Source organism: Schistocerca nitens, chromosome 1 (assembly GCF_023898315.1).
Source record: "Schistocerca nitens isolate TAMUIC-IGC-003100 chromosome 1, iqSchNite1.1, whole genome shotgun sequence".
Lineage (NCBI taxonomy): Eukaryota > Metazoa > Arthropoda > Insecta > Orthoptera > Acrididae > Schistocerca > Schistocerca nitens.
In genome coordinates this window covers 1,269,680,686-1,269,705,770 of record NC_064614.1, presented here as the reverse complement: position 1 = coordinate 1,269,705,770, position 25,085 = coordinate 1,269,680,686, and the positions used below count along the sequence as shown (strand labels likewise).

The following is a 25,085-nucleotide window of genomic DNA, read 5'->3' as shown; positions in this document are numbered from 1 at the left end:
TCGAGGCTCAGACAAGTCTGTGATGATGTCACACGCAAATTTCTTGATCTCTGCTATAAGGTGAAGAATTTTAGGATCCCAATCAGTAGGTTAAGTGTATACAATGCGCATGAAGTGCCTACAAGGGTAACAGAGTACATGTGACATTTATGTGATGATGTTTTATGTTAAAGGAACTCTTCCTTGGGAGCATTGTTGACTTGACTGCTAAAACTGAACACATATCAACAACATTATTCTCAGATGAAACCCTTTTAACCACCGTAGGCTGTCAGTTTTATTCCTTTAAATGGGCCTTGCATATAAATTACATTACTTGCCAGTAGTGGACATAAGCAATTATCAAATGTCTGCAATGTAATTCCAGAATTACAGTAAATAGGTAAGACATGTTAATGGGTAACATTACCCTTGTGTATTACAATTATTCTGAAAATTGCTTACATGATATTGCCGATGTGTGTGTCAAATTTAAAAGAAGTTTGTGGGGACAGGCACATTCCCACACATACACACATTTGTCAAATGTTACAGGTGGGAAACAGGCATCAACCGCATGCTAAAACCAGTCATTTTGCAGAGACAAAAGTTATCGCCAGAATGAGCTGCAGTCATATGATCACAGTCTTGTGTACATTATTAATTCTTATTAAACTTCCTACATGATGGGCTCTGATTATACTTATCATCATTATAGGCAAATCTGAATGTTAGTTATTGTAACAACGATGTTATGTAGTCTTATTACATCTGTTTAAAAATGGCCTCAGATATAAGGTGTAATAAGACCACTTAACATCATTGCTGCAATAATGATATATATTGCCAAAGCCCATCACATAAGAAGTTTAATAAGAATTAACAAGTACACAAGACTGTGATCACATGACTGCAGCTCCCTCAGGTGATAACTTTAGTCTCCGCAAAGTGACAGCTCTTTGGTTGATTTATGTTTCCCTTGATTTGTAACAGTTGTGTGTATGGATGAGGGCGGAATGGTATGCTGCTAAATGAATATCCAAGGGCCAGTAAGCTACCTTGTAGTAAGGTTTTTGGCCACATGACATTATGTCAAAGTTGTTCTTGTAAGCTGGTTGGTATGTGCAAGACTATATTTTCAACATTTGATGCATGTATTTATGTCCCTCAGCAAGTCCCTACCAGCAGTTTTTATTCTTTGTGAGTGATTCGTGGTTTCCAGTGGTGCTTTTTTTTTTTTTCCTTTAAAAGTGTCTCGCTCTGTGTGAATTTTATACTGTGGCCGACTTTTAAGTTGTGTTTGACTCTAGTGTATTTTAAGTGCGCCACGAATTGCCAGCTGTGTTCTTTTAACTTTATGCCGACTTTAAACTGTCCCCCAGTGCATGTCCCCATGTGTATGTTAACTCCATTTAATGTGTTATTTATGTCCCCCTTGTCTCCCTGTTTTCATGTAAGAGTTCCACTTTTCATGTTTTTTTGTAAAGCCACTACACTGAAGAGTGGCGAACATATGGGGCAGGGGCATGAAATTACAATTTAAAAAAATAAAAAATAAAAAAATACTGTGTTTAAGGAAATGTGCATGTCCTTGCATAACACACAACAAACAATTTTTTTTAAATGCATGGCACACACTTCACCAATACCATGTAAGTAATTTAACCATTGTATACACAAGTGTTATGTTATCCATTAATACCTCTTACCTACTTACTGTACATTTATATTACAGATATTTGGTAATGGCCTAAGGCTTAAATTGGCCATTAATGTAGTTTATATGCATGATGCATTAAAGGTATAAAACAACAGGCTACAGTGATTAAAATGGTTCCATCATTTAGATGATACATTAAGGCTGTAGACCCATACATGAAAAAATTATTCTCAGTGAATGTTTGTCCTTGCATATTGGAAATAGGAAAGGTCAGTATGATATTAGGAAATTGCAGGAGTGTCCACAATAAGATCCCAGAATTAGTATCACTTATTGAATGTAGTAATGCCGAGCGAAGTCCCAGATTCGGATTGGAATGTGTATTGAAAGGGTAGGTTATATACCAGTGGTGGCATCTCATTTATTGCAGCAAAGAATTTGATACCTAATGAGATTATTGGAGGTTCCAAATGTGAAGCAATGTGCCGACCGGTGTGGTCGTGCGGTTCTAGGCGCTTCAGTCTGGAACCGCGTGACCACTACGGTCGCAGGTTCGAATCCTGCCTCGGGCATGGATGTGTTAGGTTTAAGTAGTTCTAAGTTCTAGGGGACTGAACACCACAGATGTTAAGTCCCATAATGCTCAGAGCCATTTGAACCATTTTGTGAAACAATGTGGGTAAAAGTAAAAATACAAAGTAGATCAAACATAGTAATCAAATGCTTTTATAGATAACCTGCATCAGGAGCTGTAGTCTCAGTGCACTTCAGAAACAACGTAAAAAATATAATGAGTAAGTTTTCTAAGCATGCTGCTGTAATAGGAGGAGGCTTCAACTTAATAGAATATTGCCAGAGAAAGGGATTTGTGCGGGATTGTTCTGAATATTGTGACTGAAATTTACTTCCAGCAGATTGTTAAAAAATCAATGTGTGAGGGCAGTGTCTTGATCTCTTAGTAACTAATAGTTTCAAACTTTAAATATTAAGACGGAACTCAGTGATCCTAAGGTTGCGATAGTGTCAGTGACTAAGGGTATTACAAGGAATGTTGAGAAAGAGAAACATTTTTGATTAGCATGAGTAACAGGAGACAAATTGGAGAGTATCTAAGTGGTTGTCATCAAACATTCAGCTGTGAGGACTAAGAGGTGGAGCACAAAAGAGGACAAATTAAAGCATTGTACAGCATGCATTAGACAAGTATGTGCTGAGGAAGGTCGTGAGGGATGATAAAACCCATCATTGCTTAACAACCATGTTAGAAAGTTGCTGCAAAATCAAAGCCAACTTCATATCCAATGTAAACCTGGTAGATGAACAGAAGCTGAATGAAGTGAAGTGAAAATGAGTGTGAGAAGAGCTATGTGAGAAGCATTCAATGAATTTCAAATTAAAATTTTGCCAAACAATCTGACTAAAAATTCTAATTTTACATCAAGTCAGTAAGTGGATTTAAACCATCCTTTCATTTGCTCACTGACCTAAATATGACAAGAGAGTGAAAGCTAAATACTAAATTCGGTCTCCCAAAATTGTTACTGTGGTGATCTTGGAATAGAAAAATTAACTAAAACTGCTCAACAGTGTGAAGGCAAATGGACCAGATGAGATGTGTGTGAGGTTCTACAGAGATTATGCAAAATGCCTTGCTGCACTTCTAGCATATGTTTATCATAGGTCACTGGAGCATTGAAGGGTATATGACAATTGGAAAAAATGCAGGTTATTTCCATTTTCAAGGAAGGACATCACATGCATGAATTAAGATATCATATAAGAGGAAGAGGGAAATATATGGACAGACCTGAATAAGTCAGGATCTGACATTACTTGCTTACTACTGTAATATTTTAAGGAAAGCCATTAAGAAGTCAAGAAGCTTATGTGTTCTGACAGAAATCAATAATGCGGATAGTAAGATTAAAACCATATGAAATATTGTCAAACGGGAGACGGGGCAACCTGACAGTGCACAGCGTACCATAGCAATAAAGTTAAATGATGATGTTGTGAGTGATGATTCACAAGTTGCAAGTATTTTTAACAATCACTTTCTGAATGTAGCAGCAAAAATAGGGTTAAAGGGTTCAGGTGAAGATGCAAAAAATTATGTTAAAAATGTCATTCCCCAGGACTTTAGACCTTTAGAAATAGCACTAACATCCCCCACTGAAATTAAGGGAATTATAAATATACTGAAAAACAAGAGCTCATGTGGTGTCGATGAAGTCTCTAACAGAATTTTGAAATGTTATTCTAATTTAATAAGTGGAGTCCTTAGCGATATATGTAATACTTCGCTGCCAGAGGGAATTTTTCCAGACAGATTGAAATACTCAATTGTCAAACCTCTTCATAAGAAAAGGGACAAGAGTGACTTGAATAATTATGGACCAATGTCATTGCTGACTTCATTTTCAAAAATATTCGAAAAAGTTATGTATTCAAGAGTAGTCTCACATTTAAGTGAAAATAATTTGCTCAGCATGTCACAGTTCGGAATCTGGAAGGGTTACTCTTAAAAAAACTCAGGTTTTATAGAATTGAGGGCTATACACACAGCTAGTTTGAATTATACTTAATGAACAGAAAGCAAAAAGTCACACCTAGAAATAAATCTTCCTGCAGACAAAAGGGGCTATACGAGCTGAGCAGAGAATAGCTGAATGAAAGAAAGCCAACCACTGTCTGATTATGTGGTTGATTGGGTTTGCAAATGATGAGCGTTGTTATGATTACCAGCGAAAAACATTGATTCAGACTACCAGAGTGCGAATAAACGATTAACAGGTAAGAGAAATTACGTATTATCTTCTCGGTGTGTCCAAGAAAATGAAATTTTGACAGAACATTTTTGGCCCCAGATTGATATACTAGCAAGGGCCAGTTGTACAGTCTCCAGCTAGCAGCCGCTTTAAGGTCTATTCTGGAAGTAGCGCAGAAAACGCTTTTGTATGAACATGTAATAACGCCTGACCCGAGAATAATCGCGGGATAACTAAACTGGCGATTCTGGCAGAGTTAGTCAAGTTAACTGGCGAATAAGCTTTGACACTGGCAGGAATACATGCAGAATTAGTGATGACAACATTGTTTGTTAGAACAAGGAAGGAGAAGAAACGGTGGCATCACTTAAATTATGGAAGAATATGACGATTCCAAATTTATATAAAAATTTCGCACTACTACTTTTTGATCTTATGCTTGAGAAACTGGAGTGTATGAATGAAGTGTAAAACTATTTCCTAACGTAAAGCTTTTTGCTTGTAGTAGGCCTAATAGGCATTTGATATTGGTACTTTGTGAATTATATTCTGCCATGTTATAAAAATGACCATTTCTGCCAAAACAGTCTCGTTTAGTTGGCGTGTGTTACAATTGCTGCTGTATTATAAAGGCCTATTTTGTTTTATCTCACAGACAGTGACAAAATATAGGTAATCAGATCCAGAAACCACACCAGTCTTGGGCCTATTTGTAATTACAGCGATTTTTCATGTAGCAAAACGTTTGACGAACTTTGATGAGGTAAAAGATCCTTTCGCAGAAAGGAAAGCACGCCATGTAAAGCTGTAGCGATAGCAAGATTAGAGAGAAAAAAAATTTTAGGAGCTAAGGATTGAAGAAATGTGTACTGTCTTGCTTGTCTCTTCTCTTTACTGGTTTTATGTATCCTATACTTAATTTTATGTCACACAAAGCAGCAAGTTGTTAGCTAATAGGGCATAAAGACCGCAAATTTTCTGAAGAGGAGGTGTTTTGTTCTTTTTTTTAAAAAAAGGGGCAGGATATCAAACCGGCCAACTGGAAGCAAAAGAGGCACCATAGGACATTTTAATTTCCACTGTCCTGAATATAGTTCAATGGCTTCCAGTACAAAATATACACGTTTCAATTCCACAGACTGAAATACAGTGACTTGCGATAGCAGAATGCTGTGTGAAGAGGTGTGGCGCTGCACTTTGGCACACTTAAGATCAAATATGTCTTACAATTCCTCGGACACATATGTTTTATGTATCAGACTCTTCAGAAAGATGTGCGCTACAAAATGAACGTATTTTTGAAAATTTGATTTTTTTTTTTTTTTAATTTTTGACTTTCTATCTCAAACGCTCGAGGGACGCCACCATCTACTATTGCCCCGGTTCGGAAATATCGTTGATATGGGTCTGATGCGCAGAGCAGTCTGAGTTATAATAGGGAAGCGGGTAGTCTCCATGTGACCCGTGTTTACATTTAGTGATTTTGCTGTCTCCTCTTTGTCTACTGCACTCACGTCAAATGAAAAAAAAATTGATTTCTTTGGCCGGGAGCTATCATGTGAATTAAAATACATTCACTTTATTACGGAAGGCTAAAATATGTTACTAGTTTCAGATTATATTTTATTTCCACCTTTCTGACAGTCAAGCATTAATTTCCATGCAGAACAATGAAGTTATTTTTATCAGTTTGCTGAAGATTTTCTTTTATTAATCTTTTCCGCTGAGACAGTCAATATATTTGAAACAAAGGGTTTAATTTCAAACTAATGGCTAGTTTCAACTGTTCACTGCATTTCAAGTGTACGTTTTCATCTTCTAGCACGTATGGCATTATGCCATAACAAAGAATCAGGCATGAGATAACAAAGTACCTGGTACCCAAGGAAATTTACACCCCGAAACCACATTGAAAAGCTTAATATCAGGTCGATGCCTACTGCACTGGGAACCTGGGACTCATTTAAAAATCAGCTCTTTGATGACAAGCCATGTAGAAGAATTTATAGCCCAGAAGATCACGCTTTTATGTTATTATTAAAAAATTTACTGGCACATTTTTGTGATATATCTTAAAATGTAATACGTGCATAAAAGACCAACATTATATGTGAAAGCTTAGCTTGTCTTGCAGCGTATTGGCCTTAGAGACCAATATTATATGTGAAAGCTTTGTTTTTCTTGTAGCAACATTATATATATTAATTTAAACAGTTTGTGTGTTCGCGCTACTTAACAGTGATGTTGCTAATGGTTGACTACACCATGTGTCCGAAGCTCTGAATATCCGCTGTCATCGGCTGGCGAGATCACATGACATGAGCAATCTTGATTTCAATGCTTCGGAAAGTAACATGTGGTGTTTGGTGGAATTGCAATGTATACTTTCGTAATACGAAAATACGCAGCGTACATATAAATGCACATCAAACATCTTTCCAAAAGGTGTTTCGTTTTCTAAAGCACTGGGAAATTCTACACCCATGTATAAAACCATAACCATTCAAAGGATTGATAAGTTATAAAGTTCCGAGAGAAAATATACTGTCAATTAACAGGGAAAAATTATGTTTCCATCCGGGAGAAAGTGTATTTTTAACCGGAAAATCTGGGAATTTTTTTTCCTTGTCCACGTATACACCCTGTTATTTCACTCCCCAGTGGAAATTATTGAAGGTTTCTAACAGAGGAGCACTTCTGAGGAGTTTTTAAACAGGTAGAGAGGTTTTTTCCCAAAATTCTCAGATTCTTGTGCTTCTAGCACCTTGGCATCTATTTCATTTTCAAAAGAGTATAAAAAAGTCTACGAATTTTATTACTTCAACTTTTTCCTGCACCTAGTACCCAGGGCACTACAGTCAATCAAAAAATATCAGTTTTTGAAATTTTGTTTAAAATGGCAGAATATCACTTTTATTTTTGGTTTCTGTTTATATAGTAGAAATATGTTTTATGTTATGTTATACATTGGAACTGAATATCTCATATTGCAGCATGGCCAGCATATATATCATCACTGACATTGCATTCAGTACCTACTAACACAGTCAGCTCAGATTGCATGGAGTTTTTTTGTGGCTTTTTACCTGAAAGTGATTTTGTAGTGCCTATCAGCAGTGCTGCTGTCAGAGTGGAGGATGTAAATTATTCCACATGTCAAAAACAGGGAGCAAAGGTATGAAAAGAATAGTCAATGACAATTTCCAGAATTTAACATGTCATAGAAACCAAAGGTTGTGACTGTCCTTTCTGTACCCAGTATTATAAAAGCTGGGAGCACTAAAGTTACTCCTATTGATCCATTAACCCCTTTCCAAAGGTTTTGTATAATGAAACACAGTGAAGAAGTAGTGAAAGTCTTTCTGAAATATGAACTTCCTCCTCACCCAATGTTTGTATTCTCAGAAAAAGGCATGCTAAAAGGAACAAAATATTTTTTTCCACAACATCTTTGCTCCACTGAAGGAGATGAACACAACTGCACCATTTTGTTTAATTTTTATTGATTTATTTATTTATTTATGCTGGAAAGTACCCTATATGCAAAGAAGAGTCTGTGCAGGATACGGTGGCTGATGTGCATTTTGTTAATTCAGAAGGGGGGCCAACAGTGTTTGCCACCTTTTGACTGGTCTACGATGACAGAAACAATGTAAACACCCTGCTGTCTTTTTCAAACGATTTTACGGAAACTATTAGGCAAAAAAATTTCATTTTTTCATTACATCTAGCTTTATATGTCAGGTTCATGATGATGTAACCATCATTTCTTTAACAGTGATAGTTATTGTGCTATTTACATGGAAGTAAGGCACTGTGGGAAACTCAAAAAGTTTGCAATGAAAAATAGGGGTTGCTATGATTTTGCATTTTGTGCACATTGTGTAATATGTTGCTGCATATGAAATTTAGCTAACATATCAGATTTTTCTTTAGACTGGGGTGGAGGTCTCAATTTGTCACCAGTCTTGTGAAAATTGATCTGATCTAGCACACTCATTTTTTATCACACTTTTATCGCGATAAAAACAGAGCGAAATATTTATGACGCTCCTTATATTTCATAAGCAATTTGAGATATCAAAAAGACATTTTGGCAAATTATAGTACTTTTTTAATGAAAGAATTGGGCTATAGATAGCTAGCAAAACGAGAAATGCTATGGTTTTGGGAACAACATAATTGAATACATTACACGTTTATTTTGTACTGAGGATGTGCTTTTTCAGAAGCTACTGACTTTACTTTTCCTCAGTTCTTCAGCTAATAAACCGCTGTTTCAGAATTCTCATACAATTGCGGCTGCATAATGTGTTACTGAGGTGACATTTTGTAAACACAACTATTTTGGCAAGAGAAGCAAATTCTAACATGGCAACAAGAGTAATGCATAATTTTCCTCAAAATTCACCACTCATGATGCTTCTCTGAAAGTTACAAGTGGTTAACTAACCAAGTGAAAATAAATTGCTGCATTTTCAGTGGAATTCTTTTTAGGTACTAACCAAAACAGAGGTGACAGATCTTTTTGAACGGTCATGCAAGTGTGGATGTGGAGGGCCTCCACTTAATATTTACAAAGCATGTGAGTACAGGCTTCAGTTTAGAATGGCAACTCCGCTCCAGCACTCAGCATTTCCTCTACAGTGTCTGCTTATAATCCCCACCACTACCGCTTGCCCCACGCATGTCCTGTTGACTGTGCCATGGTGTTTTGCGTGGACTCCAACTTGGCCTGGAAGTGATCCATCAGATCAACAGCCCAAAGTTATGTTTCTGACCTGAAACACTATTTTGGATCTCAATTTGCTAGTGTATTTAATGAGTGTTCATACAAGGGGGAACAATGTTGTACAGAGAGTGCTGAGAGAATTTATAGGTCTAGGAAAGATTCTTCAGGTATAGTTGTAGTTGAACCAGAGATGGTAAACTAAGTCCCTCAAGACAAGTCTTTGTGCAATGAATGAAACAAGAATGGCTTGATCACATTTCTGTAAAAAGGGATGAAAAGGGATTTCGAGAGTGTAGCATTATGGTGGAACAGGCACAATAAGGTGCTGATGCAATGATTGTAATATCTTCCTTTTCAATGACCAATGTTTCTGGAACTGTAGTCATAGTGGGAGAAGATGTTGATTCCCATGTGCTAATGACTGGTTTAGGATCAGACATCAAGTCAGAAAGTGGAAGTACAGAAGACAAGTAGTTTTGCACTGCGTCCTAAAGATCTGACAATGTACATATTCCATTCACTCACAGTGTTAGTGGATGTGTACAACACCCACTTTTTTTGGCCAAGGAAAAATGAAGTTTTGCAACATTATTGAGAAACATGAACACCTAAACTCAGCTCTTGACGTGCTCAAGAAACCAGCCGTTACCCATGTAGAAATAGTAACAGCTGGAGAACAGTTTACTGTCACACTGTATAGTGGAGGTGTCAGCAGTTCCCATATGCTAAACAGTTTGCAGTATCAGCTATTCACCAAGGCTCGCACAAAAAGCTAATTGAATCTTGCACGGCTGCCATCGACAAATGATGCTGCGCAATATAATTCATTATGGAGCCAATAAGTCCAAAGTTAGGTGGGAAACTGAAGACTCCTGAGAAATGGACTCACAGTAACCATGGTACAAGGCTTATTGTAAAGAGCCAAGATCCAGCACCTGAGTCAGCTCTTCACATTGATTCATGCTCATGTAAGTTGAGCTGTGTCTTTTTTAGTCATCAGTCTTCTGACAGTTTGACACAGCCTGCCACATATTCCTCTCCTGTGCTACCCTCCTCATGTGTGAGTAGCAGTTGCACACTATGTCCTCAATTATTTTTTGGATGTATTCAAATATCTGTCTTCCACTAGGGTTTTTACCCCTCACAGTTCATTATAGTATGATGAAGGTTATTCGCTAATGCCTTAACACATGTCCTATCATCTGGCCCTTCTTGTTAGTGTTTTCTGTGTTTTCCTTACTTTGCCAAATCTGTGGAGAACCTGCTCAGTTCTTCTCAGTTCACCTGATATGCAATATTTTTCTGCAGCACCACATCTCAAACACTTTGATTCAGTTTTCTTTTGGTTTTCCCACTGTCCACAATTCACTACCATAGAATGCTGTTCTCCAAATGTATCTCTTCAGAAATTTCTTCCTCAAATTAAGGCCAGTGTTCGATACCAGTAGACTTCTTTTGGCCAGGATGCTCTCTGTGCTTCATTCGTCATGGGTAATTTTGCTTCCAAGGTAGCAGAATTTCTTAACTTCATCTGCTTTGTGATTTCCAGTTTGTTGCTATTTTCATTTCTGCTACATCTCATTACCATTGGCTTTTTCCACTTTACTCTCAAGCCGTATTCTATACTCATTAAACTGTTCTTTCCATCTATCAAATCCTGTAATTCTTCTTCATATTCACCAAGGACAGCAATGTCATCAGCAGATCTTATCATTGATATCCCTTCACACTGAATTTTAATCTCACTCTTGAATCTTTCTTTTATTTTCATCATTGCTTCTTCAATGTTTGGATTGAGCAGTAGGGGTGAAAGACTGCTGCCCTGTCTCACACTGTTTTTAATCTGAGCACTTTGTTTTTTGTCTTAAAATCTCATTGTTCTCCCTTGCTCCTATTTTTCTCAGAATTTCAAACATTTTACACCATTTGGCATTTTTGAATGCTTTTTCTAGCTCAACGAATGCTATGAACGTGTCTTTATGTTTCTTCAACCTTGTTTCCATTATGAAACACAGCATGATAACTGCCCCTCTGCTGCCATTATCTTTCCTAACCAAACTGATCATCATCTAATAGGTCCTCAGTTTTCTTTTCCATTCTTCTGTGTCTTGTTCTTGTCAGCAGCTTGGATGCGTGAGCTGTGAAGCTGATTGTGCAATCTGCCCTTGCTATCTTTGGACTTCAGTTAATGATATTTTTTTAAAGCGTCATAGATTTACACCCTGGCTTGAATAGGCCTTTGGTTCTCACTTCCCCCAATGATTTTGGAAAACACAACGGTATTTTATCTATCCCTTCTGCATTTTTGATCTCAAGACTTCCAGAGCTCTTTATACTCTGACTCTAATACTGGTCCCCTTTGTCATCCCTATCGCCTCCAATTTCTTCTTCCAGTATGTCATCATACAGGTCCTCCCCCTCATAGTGACCTTCAGTGTACTATCTCCACCTCTCTTCTGTGTTTAACAGTGGAACTCTCATTGCACTCTTAATGTTACCACCTTGCTTTTAATTACACTGAAGATTGTTTTGGCTTTTCTATATGCTGAATAAGTCCTCCTGCCGATCATTTCCTTTTCGATCTCCTCACACCTTTTCTGCAGCCATTCACCTTAGATGCCCTGTATTTACTATTTATTTCATTTCTAAGGGGTTTATGCTGCTGTACTCCTGTCTTTTCCTGAGCATTTTTATACTTCTTTTGTTAATCATTTGAAGTACACTGAGGTGACAGAAATCATGGGATAGTGATACGAACATAAACAGATCACAGGCATAAAAGGGTTAGTGAATTGGTGGAACTGTCATTTGTACATTGATTCATCTGACAAGGATACCAACATGATTATGGCCACACAGTGGTAATTAACAGACTTTGAATGTGAAATGGTAGTTAGAACTAGTTGCATGGGACATTCCATTATTGGAAACAATTAGGGAATTCAGTATTCCAAGATACACGGTGTCAAGAGTGTGCTTAGAATACCAAGTTTCAGACAGTGTCTCTCACCACGGAGAACACAGTTGCTGATGGCCTTCATTTAACGACCGAGGGCAGCAGTGTTTGCATAGTGTTGACAGTGTTAACGGACAAGCAACAAAGCATAAAATAACTGCAGGAATCAATATGGGATGTACGATGAATGTATCCATTAGGACAGTGCAGCATAATTTGGCACTAATGGGCTATGTATGCAAACGACTGACGCAAGTGCCTTTGCTAACAGCATGACATCGCCTGCAGTGTCTCTCACCTGGGCTCGTGACCAAATCGGTTGGACCCTAAATGATTGGAGAATCGTGCCCTGGTCAGGTGAGTACTGATTTCAGCTTTCAAGAGCTAATGGTAGGGTTCGAGTGTCATGCAGACTACACCAAGCCACGGACCCAGGTTGTCAGCCAGGCTCAGTGCAAGTTGGTGGTGGCACCATAATGTTGTGGACTGTGTTTACCTGGGAGGAACTGGGTCCTCTGATCCAACTGAACTGGTCATTGACTGGAAATGATTATGTTCAGCCACATGGAGACCATTTCCAGCCTCTTGTGGACTTCTCTGTTCCCAAACAGTAGTGGAATTTTTATGGATGACAATGTGTCATGTAATTGGGACACACTTGTTTGCGATTGGTTTGAAAAAAATTTTGGACAGTTCAAGCAAATGATTTGGCCACCCATCAAACATTATGGGACATAATCGAGAGGTCAGTTTGTGCAGAAAATCCTGCACTGTCAACACGTTAGCAGTGATGGGCGGCTATAGAGGCCTCGTGGCTCAGTATTTCTGCAGGGGCTTCCAGTGATTTGTAGAATCCCTGCCATGTTCAGTTGCTGCACTAGCACAAGCAAAAGGAGGTCCAGCAGGATATTAGGAGGCATCCCATGATTTTTGTCAGCTCAGTGTATTTCATGTGTTACCTATGGTTTCGTTACACGTACCTTCCTTGTACCTAAGTTTGCCTGTACATTATCTGTGATTCCTTTTTTTTAGATATGTTCACTTCACATCACCTGAACTGCCTATTTGGTGTTCCTTATTGCAGTAGCCACATCTTTAGTGAACTTCAAGCACATCTCGTCATTCGTCAATAACTCAGTATCCCACTTCCTTCCACATTGATTTTTTTGGACGAGTCCCATAAACTCCAGCCTACTCTTCATTATTACTAAACTGTGATCTGAGTCTATATGTGCACCTGGGTACACCGTACAATCCAATATCTGATTTTGGAATCTCTGTCTGACCATGATGTAATCCAGATGGAAACTTCCCTTATCTCTCAGACTTTTCTTTGTACATTTCCTCCTCTTGTGATTCTTGAGCAGACCATCTGAAATTTGTTGGAGAACTCAATTATTTTTCTCATCTCTCATTCCTACTGCCAAGCCAATATTCTCCCATAACCCTTTCTTCTGTTCCTTCCCCTATAATTGTGTTCCAATCCCCCATGACTATTACATTTTCATCTCATTTACATACTGAATTACCCACTCAATATCCTCATATACTTCCTCTATCTCCTCAACTGCTGCTTGCAGTGTTTGCTTTTATACCCGAATTCCCATGGCGGCATTGGTTTACTCTCAAATCTGATGAGAATAACCCTATTGCTGAACTGAACTGTTCACAGTAATATCTCTCTGCTCTCTCTTCCTATTTGTAACGAATTATACCATTTTCTGCTGCTGTTGATATTACCCCATATTTGTCTGACCAAAAATTCTTATTTTCTTTGCATTTCACATCACTGATCTTGAGTTTTTGCATTTCTCTTTTTAGGTTTTGTAGCTTTCCTACTAGGTTCAACCTTCTGAAATCCCGTGCTCCAACCCTTAGAGGTTTCCTCATTGTTGGTTATTCTGTCTTTTTCTCATGATCAACTCCTCCTTGGCAGTCCCCTCTTGGAGATCAAAATGGAACTAAGCTGGGATCTATCACCAATGGAGAGAACGTCATGACACTTTTTTCTCAATTATGGCTACTTGTCATATGGATACACATTATATGTCTTTAACACAGCGGTTTCCATTGCCTTCTGCAGCCTCATGCTGCTGATCATTGCTGATGCTTCCAACCTTTAGGGGCAGCTCCCAGCCCCAAGTGCAAGGCAGTGCTGTGGGCCTCTGACCATTCCTTTGCCCTCTTTGACAAAGGCATTGGAAGAATAAGAGTGACGTATTGTACCAGAAGTCTATATCCACAGTTGGTAGTGATTTTTATTCATAATTTTAGTAGTGGTTGGTTTTGGACCTGGGACTCAGGACATTTTGATTAGTAGTCAAAGGCACTAGTTCCAGAGTATGGGTGAATGCCTTTTGATCTGTTTATACTAATTCTATCATTCTATACATTTCTGGTGACCAAGGGACTTCCCCATCAAAATGTCTGAAGTGACTCACATATTCACCTCAAGTGTGCCAAAGGTTGACGTACACTGTCACGATAGATGGATGCCTAGGAAACAGGGGATGACACCCAAAGTAAATGAATACCACAGAGTGAAATGTTTAGTTCCAAAATATGTAACATGATATACGATATAAACAGAAACAGAAATGAGTGCTCAAAAACTTGATTCCTCATTATTTTGCAGGAAAATTGAAAACTTGATATCTTTTGACAGACTGTAGCACCTGTGGTATTGGGTGGGGGTGATTATTACAGCACTCAGATTTGTTGAGAACTTTGTGCTAGTAGTACAAGAAAGTGGCATTTGTGAAAAAAAATTTACTAGTCCGAATTACATTTTACCTGCAAAGATCAGAGAAATTTATGGAATTTCATAAAATCTCAGGAAATTCTGAATATTTAATGTAGGATTGAAATTGAGTTTTATTAATTTTTACAAATCACAAATTTCAAAATACCTAGTATTTCAAATTGAGTTAATTATATGAATATTATTTCATGTAAGTTATTGATGTTTAAAAAGTATGGTTAATCTACTGCTTAATGGCTGGTATACAAGCTGAGAGGAAAGAAAAGTAATTATTGTGGTATGCTTCCCCCCCTCTCACACTCGTCATTAATTTATCAGGAGCTTCTGGACACCATCTTCCTCCTCACACCTGGAATTCCCAGATTGTTTGTTTATTTTCTTTTCTTTTTTTTTTCTCCAAGTTTGAGTAGCCACCCTGTCTCCATACAAAGACCTACACCTATCCACAAAAGACAATGTTATGCAACTGGTGGAACAGTGACAGTGTGGTGAACTCAAATTGCTTCCCTGAGGTGTAACCATCAGTGCTGACATTTACTGCCAAAACTGAAATGCCTTGAGGTACTGTCCAACAACAGTGACCAGGAAGACCACATGAAGTGATGCTATGCCATGATAACACCCACTCACATTATGTGCGACTGACAAAAAACACTACACAATAGTTTGGTTGGGAAGTCAGTCCGCACCAACCTTATTGACCACATTTTTGAGCCGATATTAATAACTGGGATGTCTTACAGGTGCAGTCCAAGAACAACAACCAAGAAGATTGCACAAAGTGATGCTACTCCATGATAATGCCTTCCTGTATTCTGCTAGACTGGCAAAAAACATTATGCAGTAGGTTGGTTTGGAAGTCATTCCCCACGCATCCGATTGACCTGATCCGGCTCCCACAGATTTTCTTTTTTTCCGCTCTCTTCAAACGGCCTTCAAGGAACATCCTTTCCCGATGAAACTGCAATCTAAGCATCACTCATCTCAAAATCGTATGAATTCTACAGTCATGGAATCAAAAAGTTATCACAAAATTGGCAGACTGTTGTAAATAGTGAAAGAGAATATACTATTGATGACTAAAGTCTCTGTTATTTGTTGTGTTTATTAAAGTTATGAAAAAACACTGCAAACTTATGCACCAGCTGAATAATATTTGACTGGACTATAAGCAGACTGTGGAGTCAAGACAGTAAGCATGTCCAATACTTCCACATGCAACATCAAGCAAAGATTAGTTAACAAATATTATGCAGTTTGGCTGAGTTTAGCACCTGGAAACATATTTTTCTGTAATCATACTGGAAGTAAAGTTGATAATGGTTTAAAAATAAATCGAAATTAGTATCATAGTTTAAAATTAGGGTGTAAGAACGGAAACCACACACAAGTAGAACAGCAGAATTTTCTTTGTGTTTTGCCCTTTTGGCAGTCAGCTTTACATTTAAACATAAGATCTTGGCATGTAGACACATTCTTAAACATAATACTGTATAGCCAAGAAGCAGTGGAAAAGAATTGGTTCATATTTAAATAATCATTGTTTGGTGATGATGATTGATCCTTGGCATTACAATTTTTCTCCTATTTTTCAACATTTTTTTAAAGTTTATGTCATAATTTTGGGCATTCAAATAGCTAGTTACAAAGACTTGACACTAGTTACAGATTGACAGGTTGATAAGATATTTCCTTTAAATGAAACATTTGAGTAATGACATTGTAGCTAAGTGGCACTATGTGGTAGATAAGGAAAGATTGAAATCTAATGTCTTTCCTCTAACAAACTACTAATTATGGTGACTAGTAATTACCTGTGTGCATTTCTCATGATTACAGCATTCGATTTACTCTGTTCAGCAATTTATTTATTTTATTTATTTATTTATTTATTTATTTATTTTTTTACAGTCATATTGATTAACTAGGATCACGTTACAACTTCAGTTCCTAATCTTTCGTCGTTGTTGTTTCCTATTTTTCCAGTATTCCCTCATTTTCTCCCCATGAAGTCTCTTCCTTTTTTCTGTCCATGTTGTTCCTGATATTTTATTCCTTCTGCTTTGAAAGCCTTCCAAATTTAGTATTTTATTTTTAAAACAGTTTCTTTCTGCTATTTCTGATTCTTTGATGTTATTTCTTTCTAGATCTTTCCTTACTTCTGTAATCCATGCTATTGTCGATTTCTTCTTCCAGAAGTATAGGAGTATTTGTTTTGGCAGTCTTATTTCCATTCATTTGGTAGATGTGTCCGAAAAAGGTTAATCTTCATTTGTCCATTACTTAAGATATTTTCTCTGTATTTTTGTAGATCTCCTCATTTCTTCTTATTTTCCAACCATCTGCAGTTTTTATTGCACCCATTATTTTTCTAATAACCATTCTTTCCAGTACCTCTGGTTTGTTCATCTTATAGTTCATCGTTAGGCATTCAGATCCATATAAACGTTCTGGTCATACCATCGTGGTGTGGTGTTTTAGTTTTGTTTTTCTATATATGCATTTCTTGTTGTAAATATTTTTGATCAGACCATATGCTCTTTCCATTTTGTTAATTCTTACATCTAGTGCAGATTTTTCTAATCCATTCTATTGTATAGTTTCTCCAAGATATTTAAATTTATTTACTCGCTGTATTTTACCTATTTGTTTTTCTATGAATTTTGGCACATTTTTTATATTTGTCATGAATTTTGTTTTTTTTTTTTAGCTGAAATTTTGAGACCAGTTCTGTTCGCTATTTTTTCCAGAAGGTTCATTTGAATAACTGCTTCTGTCAGGTTTTTCTGAAATTATTGCAAAATCATCTGCAAAAGCCAAGCAGTTTACCTTCATTCCATTTGTTTGCATTTCCAGAGCTATTGGCTCAATTTTGTGAGTTTTTAGCTCTGAGTTCCAGATCCTTACAATTTTTTGTAGAACACAATTAAACAGTAAAGGTGATAAACAATCGCCTTGTTTTATTTCAAATGGCTGCGATACTTCTCCCATAAATTTGACTTTAGATATTGCACCTGTTAGTGTTTCACGAATTATATTTGCTAATTTTGATTTAACACCAAATTCTCTAATGACCTTATCTATTGTTTCTCTGTCTATACAATCAAATGTTTTCTTGAAATCAATAAATGACACTATTATTGGTTTGTTGGCTAATGTTCTAAGGTGAATTATTGACTTTAAGTTAAAAATTTGTTCCGCACAGGATCTTCCCTTTCGAAAACCACACTGATATTCTCCCAGTTGTTTGTCTAAAGTATCTACCACTCTGTTCAGGAGAATTTTGATAATATTTTGTATGCCACTGGCAGAAATGACGCTCCTCTATAATTATTGACATTTTGTTGGTCTCCCATTTTACGTGACGGGCGGATTAATGCTGTTTTCCATTCAACTGGAATCTTTTCAGTTTTCCAAATATTCTCAAAAATCTTTTATGATTTTTGGTTCTGACCACTTCAATAATTCGGCTGTAATGGAGTATTCACCACTTGCTTTATTGTTTTTGAGTGTTTTGATGGCTTCATGAATTTTTAACTCGTAGGTGGGAAATCTTCCTCTAGATTTTGAGGTGTCTGGAAATTCTAATTTATCTGTTGGAACTAAAAGATCCCAGAATTGATTACTTTCTCCAGATTTCTTCTGTTGTCAGCATTTATGGGTGCATGACAGTTTATAAGGGTGTAACTTTTATTCTTGAACTTTATTGTTAACATGGATATTTTTTTTTTTAATTTGATCTAAATTGTGTTACACTGTCTACGATTTTTTTGTTTACATAAAATGCTGTTCCAAACATCTGCATGTTTTCCATTATTCTCATTGCTGGTTTTCCTTTATAAATACTGCAATGTTTTGTATTGACTACATTCTCATCTCAGTAAATATTTTATTTTAATTATTTTTCTTTCTTATTTACAGGCGTAATGAAGTCTCTGATATCACACCAAGGCTACAACCAATAATTGGTGAGTTTTGTGGATATTCTTAATATTATATTAATTTAAAGTCATTGGTGCCACTTCCTGCAGGACAGTGTGTTAAGATCTGTGAAATACTGATACCATAGCAGCAGATCTTAACAAACAATGCCATTTATAGCTAGATGCTGATTTTACTGGCAGCTATCTGTCAAGTTCTTTAATGTTCTGGGCTAAAATGTCCTTGAAGTAATTACGCCACATACTACTCCTACTGCTATAAGTATTTTATTGTCTGCAGCTGAGGAAACCAAAGACAAGTCTTAGGGAAGAAGTGAGGGATGAAAATAAGTGAGGGAAGAAAATATACATTACATCATTATTAGACCTATTCAATAAACTTTTCAAGCTTTGCTTAAGGAATGTGTTGTATATCAGGTACAATACTAGCCAGTAACACACTGGTAAAGTTTTGTATTGCTACAACACTTTAAATTCCATTTCTTTAATAACTGGACATTTTAGGTCTTCATGTTAGGATTTGTTTTCTTTAAGAAGACTTTGATTCAAGCTTGGAAATTACTAATACCTCTCACAGTGTAAAGAAAGTTGTAGTTATTGTTCACCCCAGGTGCTTCTCCTTAATAGTGTTAATGATGATAAGGAATTTGCTACACCTTCGAACACCTCATTTTTTAGCAGAGAATTACAAGTGATTAAAGGAATGGCTGTATAGTATTACTGCAACACTAAATAAAAGAGTACAGTACAAAAGTTTGTTTGTTTTTATGTCCCCCTCATGTAGTTATGAGACTGTCCATGACGTGCCATTGTGTTGTCAGAGTTCCCCCAGGCACTACCAGCCACCAGGCAAAGTCGTACTTGACAGCTTCCAATGCCATAACTTAAGGAGTTAATACCACTATGTCTCTTCAAAATGCTATAACAGAACCTCTCCCCAGGTCACTAACATACTTTCTGATGATGGTCATCCAGGGTAACACAGAATTGCAATTTGTGGCTGAACACAGTGCAACACTTTACTTCCATATGCAACTGTTTGTGTTGTGGTGTTAACAACAGCCTACACATGGGGTGGCAATTCCCTTGTATGACTACTTAGTACCCAGCCAACAGTGCAGGATGCACAGAATGTTTCAGTTTCATGGAGTCAATTACTTGTTCTTGGATAGCTGGTGCAGATGTAAAAAAGTTACAATGTGCTTGGTGTGCAATATATCAATCCTCTCTTGGTTGGACAGACACTGTCAACCAGAATGTCGACAATAAGTATGTCTGCCTCCACGATCCTACACAGTCCAAAAGAGGGCCACTTTCACATTTGAATCCCCACAAATCTGGATTTTGCACAGTTCATCCTGCTGAGCGAATGGAGAACTACAAGGATGTCTCTTTACTGGTCACACCCCTTTTGTACCATACCAGGTGTGGTAGCAACACTAACCATGAAGTAATACACCCTGGTAGCCATTCTATCTGTCACAGAGAATTGCACATCCAATCATATACATACTTGCTGCTGTGTGTGTGTACAAAGTTACATTGACATGCAACGATGTCTTCCAGGAGTGTCAGTAGTTAAAATTAAAATATCACCTCCATCCATACAGCATAATTATGAAAGGGTTGGTCGATGTGAGCATGGCATATTATTGGTACTTAGCCTGTGTTTGCATCGACCAACCCCTTCATAATTATGCTGTACAGATGGAGGTGATATTTTAATTTAAACTACTGACGACACTTTTGGCTGTTACCATTTACCGTGAAGATTTTCAACAGTTGCTGCTTTAGCCATGTTTAAAATTTTGTAGCTGGTTATATATTACCTATTCTAAAATTTTCGAGAATGCTGGAAAAAGTGGAACTGGATGGAAATTTGTCAGTATTTTCTTTTCCGCTTTCTTATACACAGGTTTAATTTCGGCATATTTCAGCCAATTGGGAAATGTTCCAGTGATACAAGGGTGGTTACATAGATAACTTAATATCATTCTAATCTCAGAACAGCGTACCTTAAGTAATGTTATTGATAATTTATCACAACCACTAGAAATTTTTATTTTACATATTTTATGGTAGACATTGTTTCTACTGATTTAATGAGGGTCATATTTATTTTTGTGTATCATTTATTCATATTGGTATCTGCTTCTCCTCATCTCTGGTTATTACAAATACCATCAGCAAACCTCAAAATTTATATTTCTTCTCCATTGACTGTTGCCTTTACAAATTTCTCCTTGGTTGCCATCACAGGGCCATGTCAGGGAGATGTTTCATCCCTGTCTCACTCCCTTAATCAACTACTGTCCGCCCCTGGTAGCTGAGTGGCCAGTGTGACAGCATGTCATGCCTAATGGCCCGGGTTTGATTCCCGACTGGGTCGGAGATTTTCTCCACTCAGGGACTGGTTGTTGTGTTGTCCTTATTATCATCATTTCATCCACATCAACACACAAGTTGCCAAAGTGGCATCAACTTGATCGACTTGCACCAGGCAAACGGTCTACCCGACGGGAGGCCCTAGCCACTTGGCATTTACATTTTTTTACTCAACTACTGCTTCCCTTTCATGTCCTTTGACTGTTAGAACTGCAGTATGATTTCTGTACAAGTTGTGGATACCCTGTAATTTGTCTCTTCTACCTTCCAACAGTGTATTCCAGTCAGCACTGCCAAAAGCTGTCTCCAAATTGACAAATGCTATAAATGTAGGTCTGCCTTTCTTCAGTCTACCCTACAAGTAAACACAGTAATACCTACTGGATGCCAATATTTTTGTGGAATTCAGATTAAACTCATGGTTCGGTTATATTCACGTCTGGCAGCACTAAGAATTCACATCTGGCAGTACTAAGAATTATTATATTCTCCTTAAAGTCTGAGATTTTTCTGCGTATCTCATGTATCTTGTATACCAGGTGGAATAATTCTGCCATGGCTGACTCTCACAAGGATCTCACTAATTCTTGATGGCTTGTAACCTACCCCAATGGGTCTTGTTTCAACTTTGGTCTTTCAGTGCTTTGTCAAACACTTCTCACAGTATATATCTCCTATCTTCATCTACTTCCTCTTCCCTTATTATAATGTTATCTTCAAGTTCATTTCCCTTGTACAGCCCTTCTACATATTTCTTCAGTCTTTTGCCTTTCAGCTTTCAGTGTAAGCTCATCATCTTCGCTCTTTATGTTCATAAAGGGTCTTCTCTTTTCTCCAGAGATCTCCCTATTTTCTTGTACGTAGTGTCTATTATTCTCATAGTCATGCAAGAAGCTACAGTCTTTGTTTACTTCAATTTATCCAGGTCCCAGTTCCTTAATTTCTGACCTTTCTGAAGTTTTTTTTTTAAATCTGCAGATCATAACCAATAAATTACTATCAGAGTCTATATTGGCCCCTCAAAATGTTTTGCAGTGTAAAGTCTGGCTCCTAGATCTCTTGTCTTTTCATTATGTAATCTCTATTAAACCTTATGATCTCTGCAGCTCTTCCGAATATATAACCATATTTCATGATTTTTATATCATATATTACCAATGATTAAATTGTGTTCTGTACAAAATTCTTCCAGGCAGTTTTCCCATTGATTCCTCTCCCCCATTCCATGTTCTTATACTATTTTCCCATCATATTTCCATAGTATTGAATTCCAGTTCCCAGTAACAATTAAATTTTCATCTGTTTTAACTATCTGAATAATTTCATTTATCATATATTCGTTCAGTCTCTCCACTTGCAGAGCTAGTTGGCATATAAACCTGTACTACTGTGATGGGTGTTGGTGTTGTGTCTATCTTGGCTACAATAATGTGTTCACTATGTTGTTGATAGTAGCTAATTCACATACCTATTTTCTTATCCATTACTAGTGACTTGGCTTGGATTCACATGGAGCATTAGGTACCTATGCCAATGACTTCACTGGTGTAGCATATTTTGTTTAGGGGTTGTAAAAAAAAGTCAGAGAACAATGTTAAGTAGGTAAATATCATCACTTTGATATATATTATGTGATGTAACCAATACACACCAGGAAAGTTGTCTGGAGGCGTGAATGTTTTGCGTTCCATGTTGAATGACATTTGAAGTGAGACTATATGACAGTGATGGGAGCACATTGTGATGCAAGTAATACGTTTACAACCAATGTAAATATTGTATGCAAATCATGTATGTGTGTTGTGTGTGTGAGTAACAAAATATGTATCGGAGGCTGGCTGATGTGGCACAAATAAAAGAAAAAAAGAAAAGAAAATCAGACAGTAGAAAACTCACGATGGAATGTAGCAATATGATGAAAAGGAAAGTTCCTACTCATCATATAGTGGAGATGTTGAGTCACAGATAAGCACAACAACATGGTCACAAATAAGCTTTCAGCCAGCAATGCCTTCTTCAAAAATAGACGACACACACACACACACACACACACAAATGCAACTCACATAACCATGACTGCAGTCTCAGGCAACTGACACCTCACTGCAAGCAGCAGCACCAGTGCTGCAAGCAGCAAAACCAGTGCATGATGGGAGTCACAACTGGGTGGGGGCGAGGAGCAGGCTGGGGCAGGGAGAGGAGGGATAGTAGGGTAAAAGTGGGGGACGGTGAAGTGCTGCTGGGGAGTGCGCAGGGACAACATAGAAAGAGGGTAGGGCAGCTATGTGCAATGGAAGGTTAGGCAGAGGGCAGGGGAGAGGTGGAGGTAGGGGATACTGGAAAAGGAGAGAAGTGAAAAGACTATGTGTTATGGTGGAATGAGTGCTGTGTAGTGATGGAATGGAAACAGGGAAGGGGCTGGACGGGGGAGGACAATGATTAATGAAGGTTGAGACCAGGAGGGTTACAGGAACATAGGATATATTGCAGGGAAAGTTCCCACCTGCACAATTTAGAAAAACTGGTGTTGGTGGAAAGAATCCATATGGCACAGGCTTTGAAGCAGTCATTGAAATGAAGGATGTTGTGTTGGGCAGTGTGCTCAGCAATAGGGTGGTCCACTTGTTTCATAGCCACAGTTTGTTGGTGGCCATTCATGCATACAGACATGCCCACATAGAATGCAGCACAGTGGTTGCAGCTTAGCTTGTAGATCACATGAATGGTTTCACAGGTAGCCCTGCCTTTGATGGGTTGGGTGGTGTTTGTCACTGGGCTGAAGTAGGTGATGGTGGGAGGATGTATGGGACAGGTCTTGGATCCAGGATTATTACAGGGATATGAGCCATGAGGTAAGGGGTTGGGAACAGGGGTTGTGTAGGGATGGATAAGTATATGTGTAGATTCATTGGATGGCGGAATACCACTGTAGGAGGGGTGGGACGATAGTGGGCAGGACATTTCTCATTTAATTAGAGCACATCGAGAGGTAGTCGAAGGCATGGCAGAGAATGTAATTCAGTTGCTCAAATCTTGGGTGGTATTGAGTTATGAGGACATCTAGGAAGGTGGCTTGTTGGGTTGAATAGGACCGGGTGAAGCAAATGGTGGAAACATTGTTGAGTTTCTGGAGGAATGTGGATAGAGTGCCCTCACCCTCGATCCAGATTGCAAAGCTGCCCTCAATGAATCTGAGTCAGGTGAGGTTTAGGATTCTGGATGGCCCATGAACAGGTTGGCATAGGATGATGCGAAGCGGGTGCCCATAGCCGTACCCCGGATTTGTTTGTAGGTAATGCCTTCAAAGGAGAAGTAATTGTGGGTGAGGATATAGTTGGTCATGGCATCTAGGAAGGAGGTTGTTGGTTTGGAATCTGTCTGACATTGGGAAAGGTAGTGTTCAATACTGGTAAGGCCATGGGTATTAGGGATGTTAGTGCAAAGGGAGGTGGCATCAATAGTGATGAGCAGGGCACTGTTTGATAAAGGGACAGGAATTGTGGAGAGTTGGTGGAGCAAATGGTTGGTATCATTTATGTAGGAAGGTAGGTTCCAGGTAATAGATTGAAGGTGTTGGTCTATCACAGCAAAGGCTCTCTCAGTGGGGGCACAGTAACTGGTCACAATGTGGCATCCTGTGTGGTTGGATTTATGGACTCTAGGAAGCATGTAGAAGGTAGGAGTGCGAGGAGTGGTAGGGGTGAGCAGAGAGATGAACTCTGGGGAGAGGTTCTGTCATGGGCCTAAGGATTTGAGCAGTGACTGGAGATCCTTCTGGATTTCTGGAATGGGATCATTGTGGATTTCTGGAATTTGGATCATTGTGGCAAGGTTTGTAGGTGGACGTATCTGACAGCTGGCAGAGTCCTTCTGCCAGGTAATCTGTGCAGTTCAAAACAACAG

The 25,085-nt window shown here is 38.0% G+C and overlaps 1 protein-coding gene across 1 annotated transcript in view; it reads left to right on the top strand.

The window, feature by feature from the left end:
• LOC126202102 (meiotic recombination protein REC8 homolog) overlaps window positions 1-25,085 on the top strand; it is a 352,636-nt gene that overhangs the window by 219,276 nt on the left and 108,275 nt on the right. Inside the window, exon 11 of the mRNA XM_049936836.1 lies at window positions 18,778-18,824. Coding sequence (XP_049792793.1) covers window positions 18,778-18,824 — 47 coding nt within the window. The remainder of the gene's footprint in view (window positions 1-18,777; window positions 18,825-25,085) is intronic.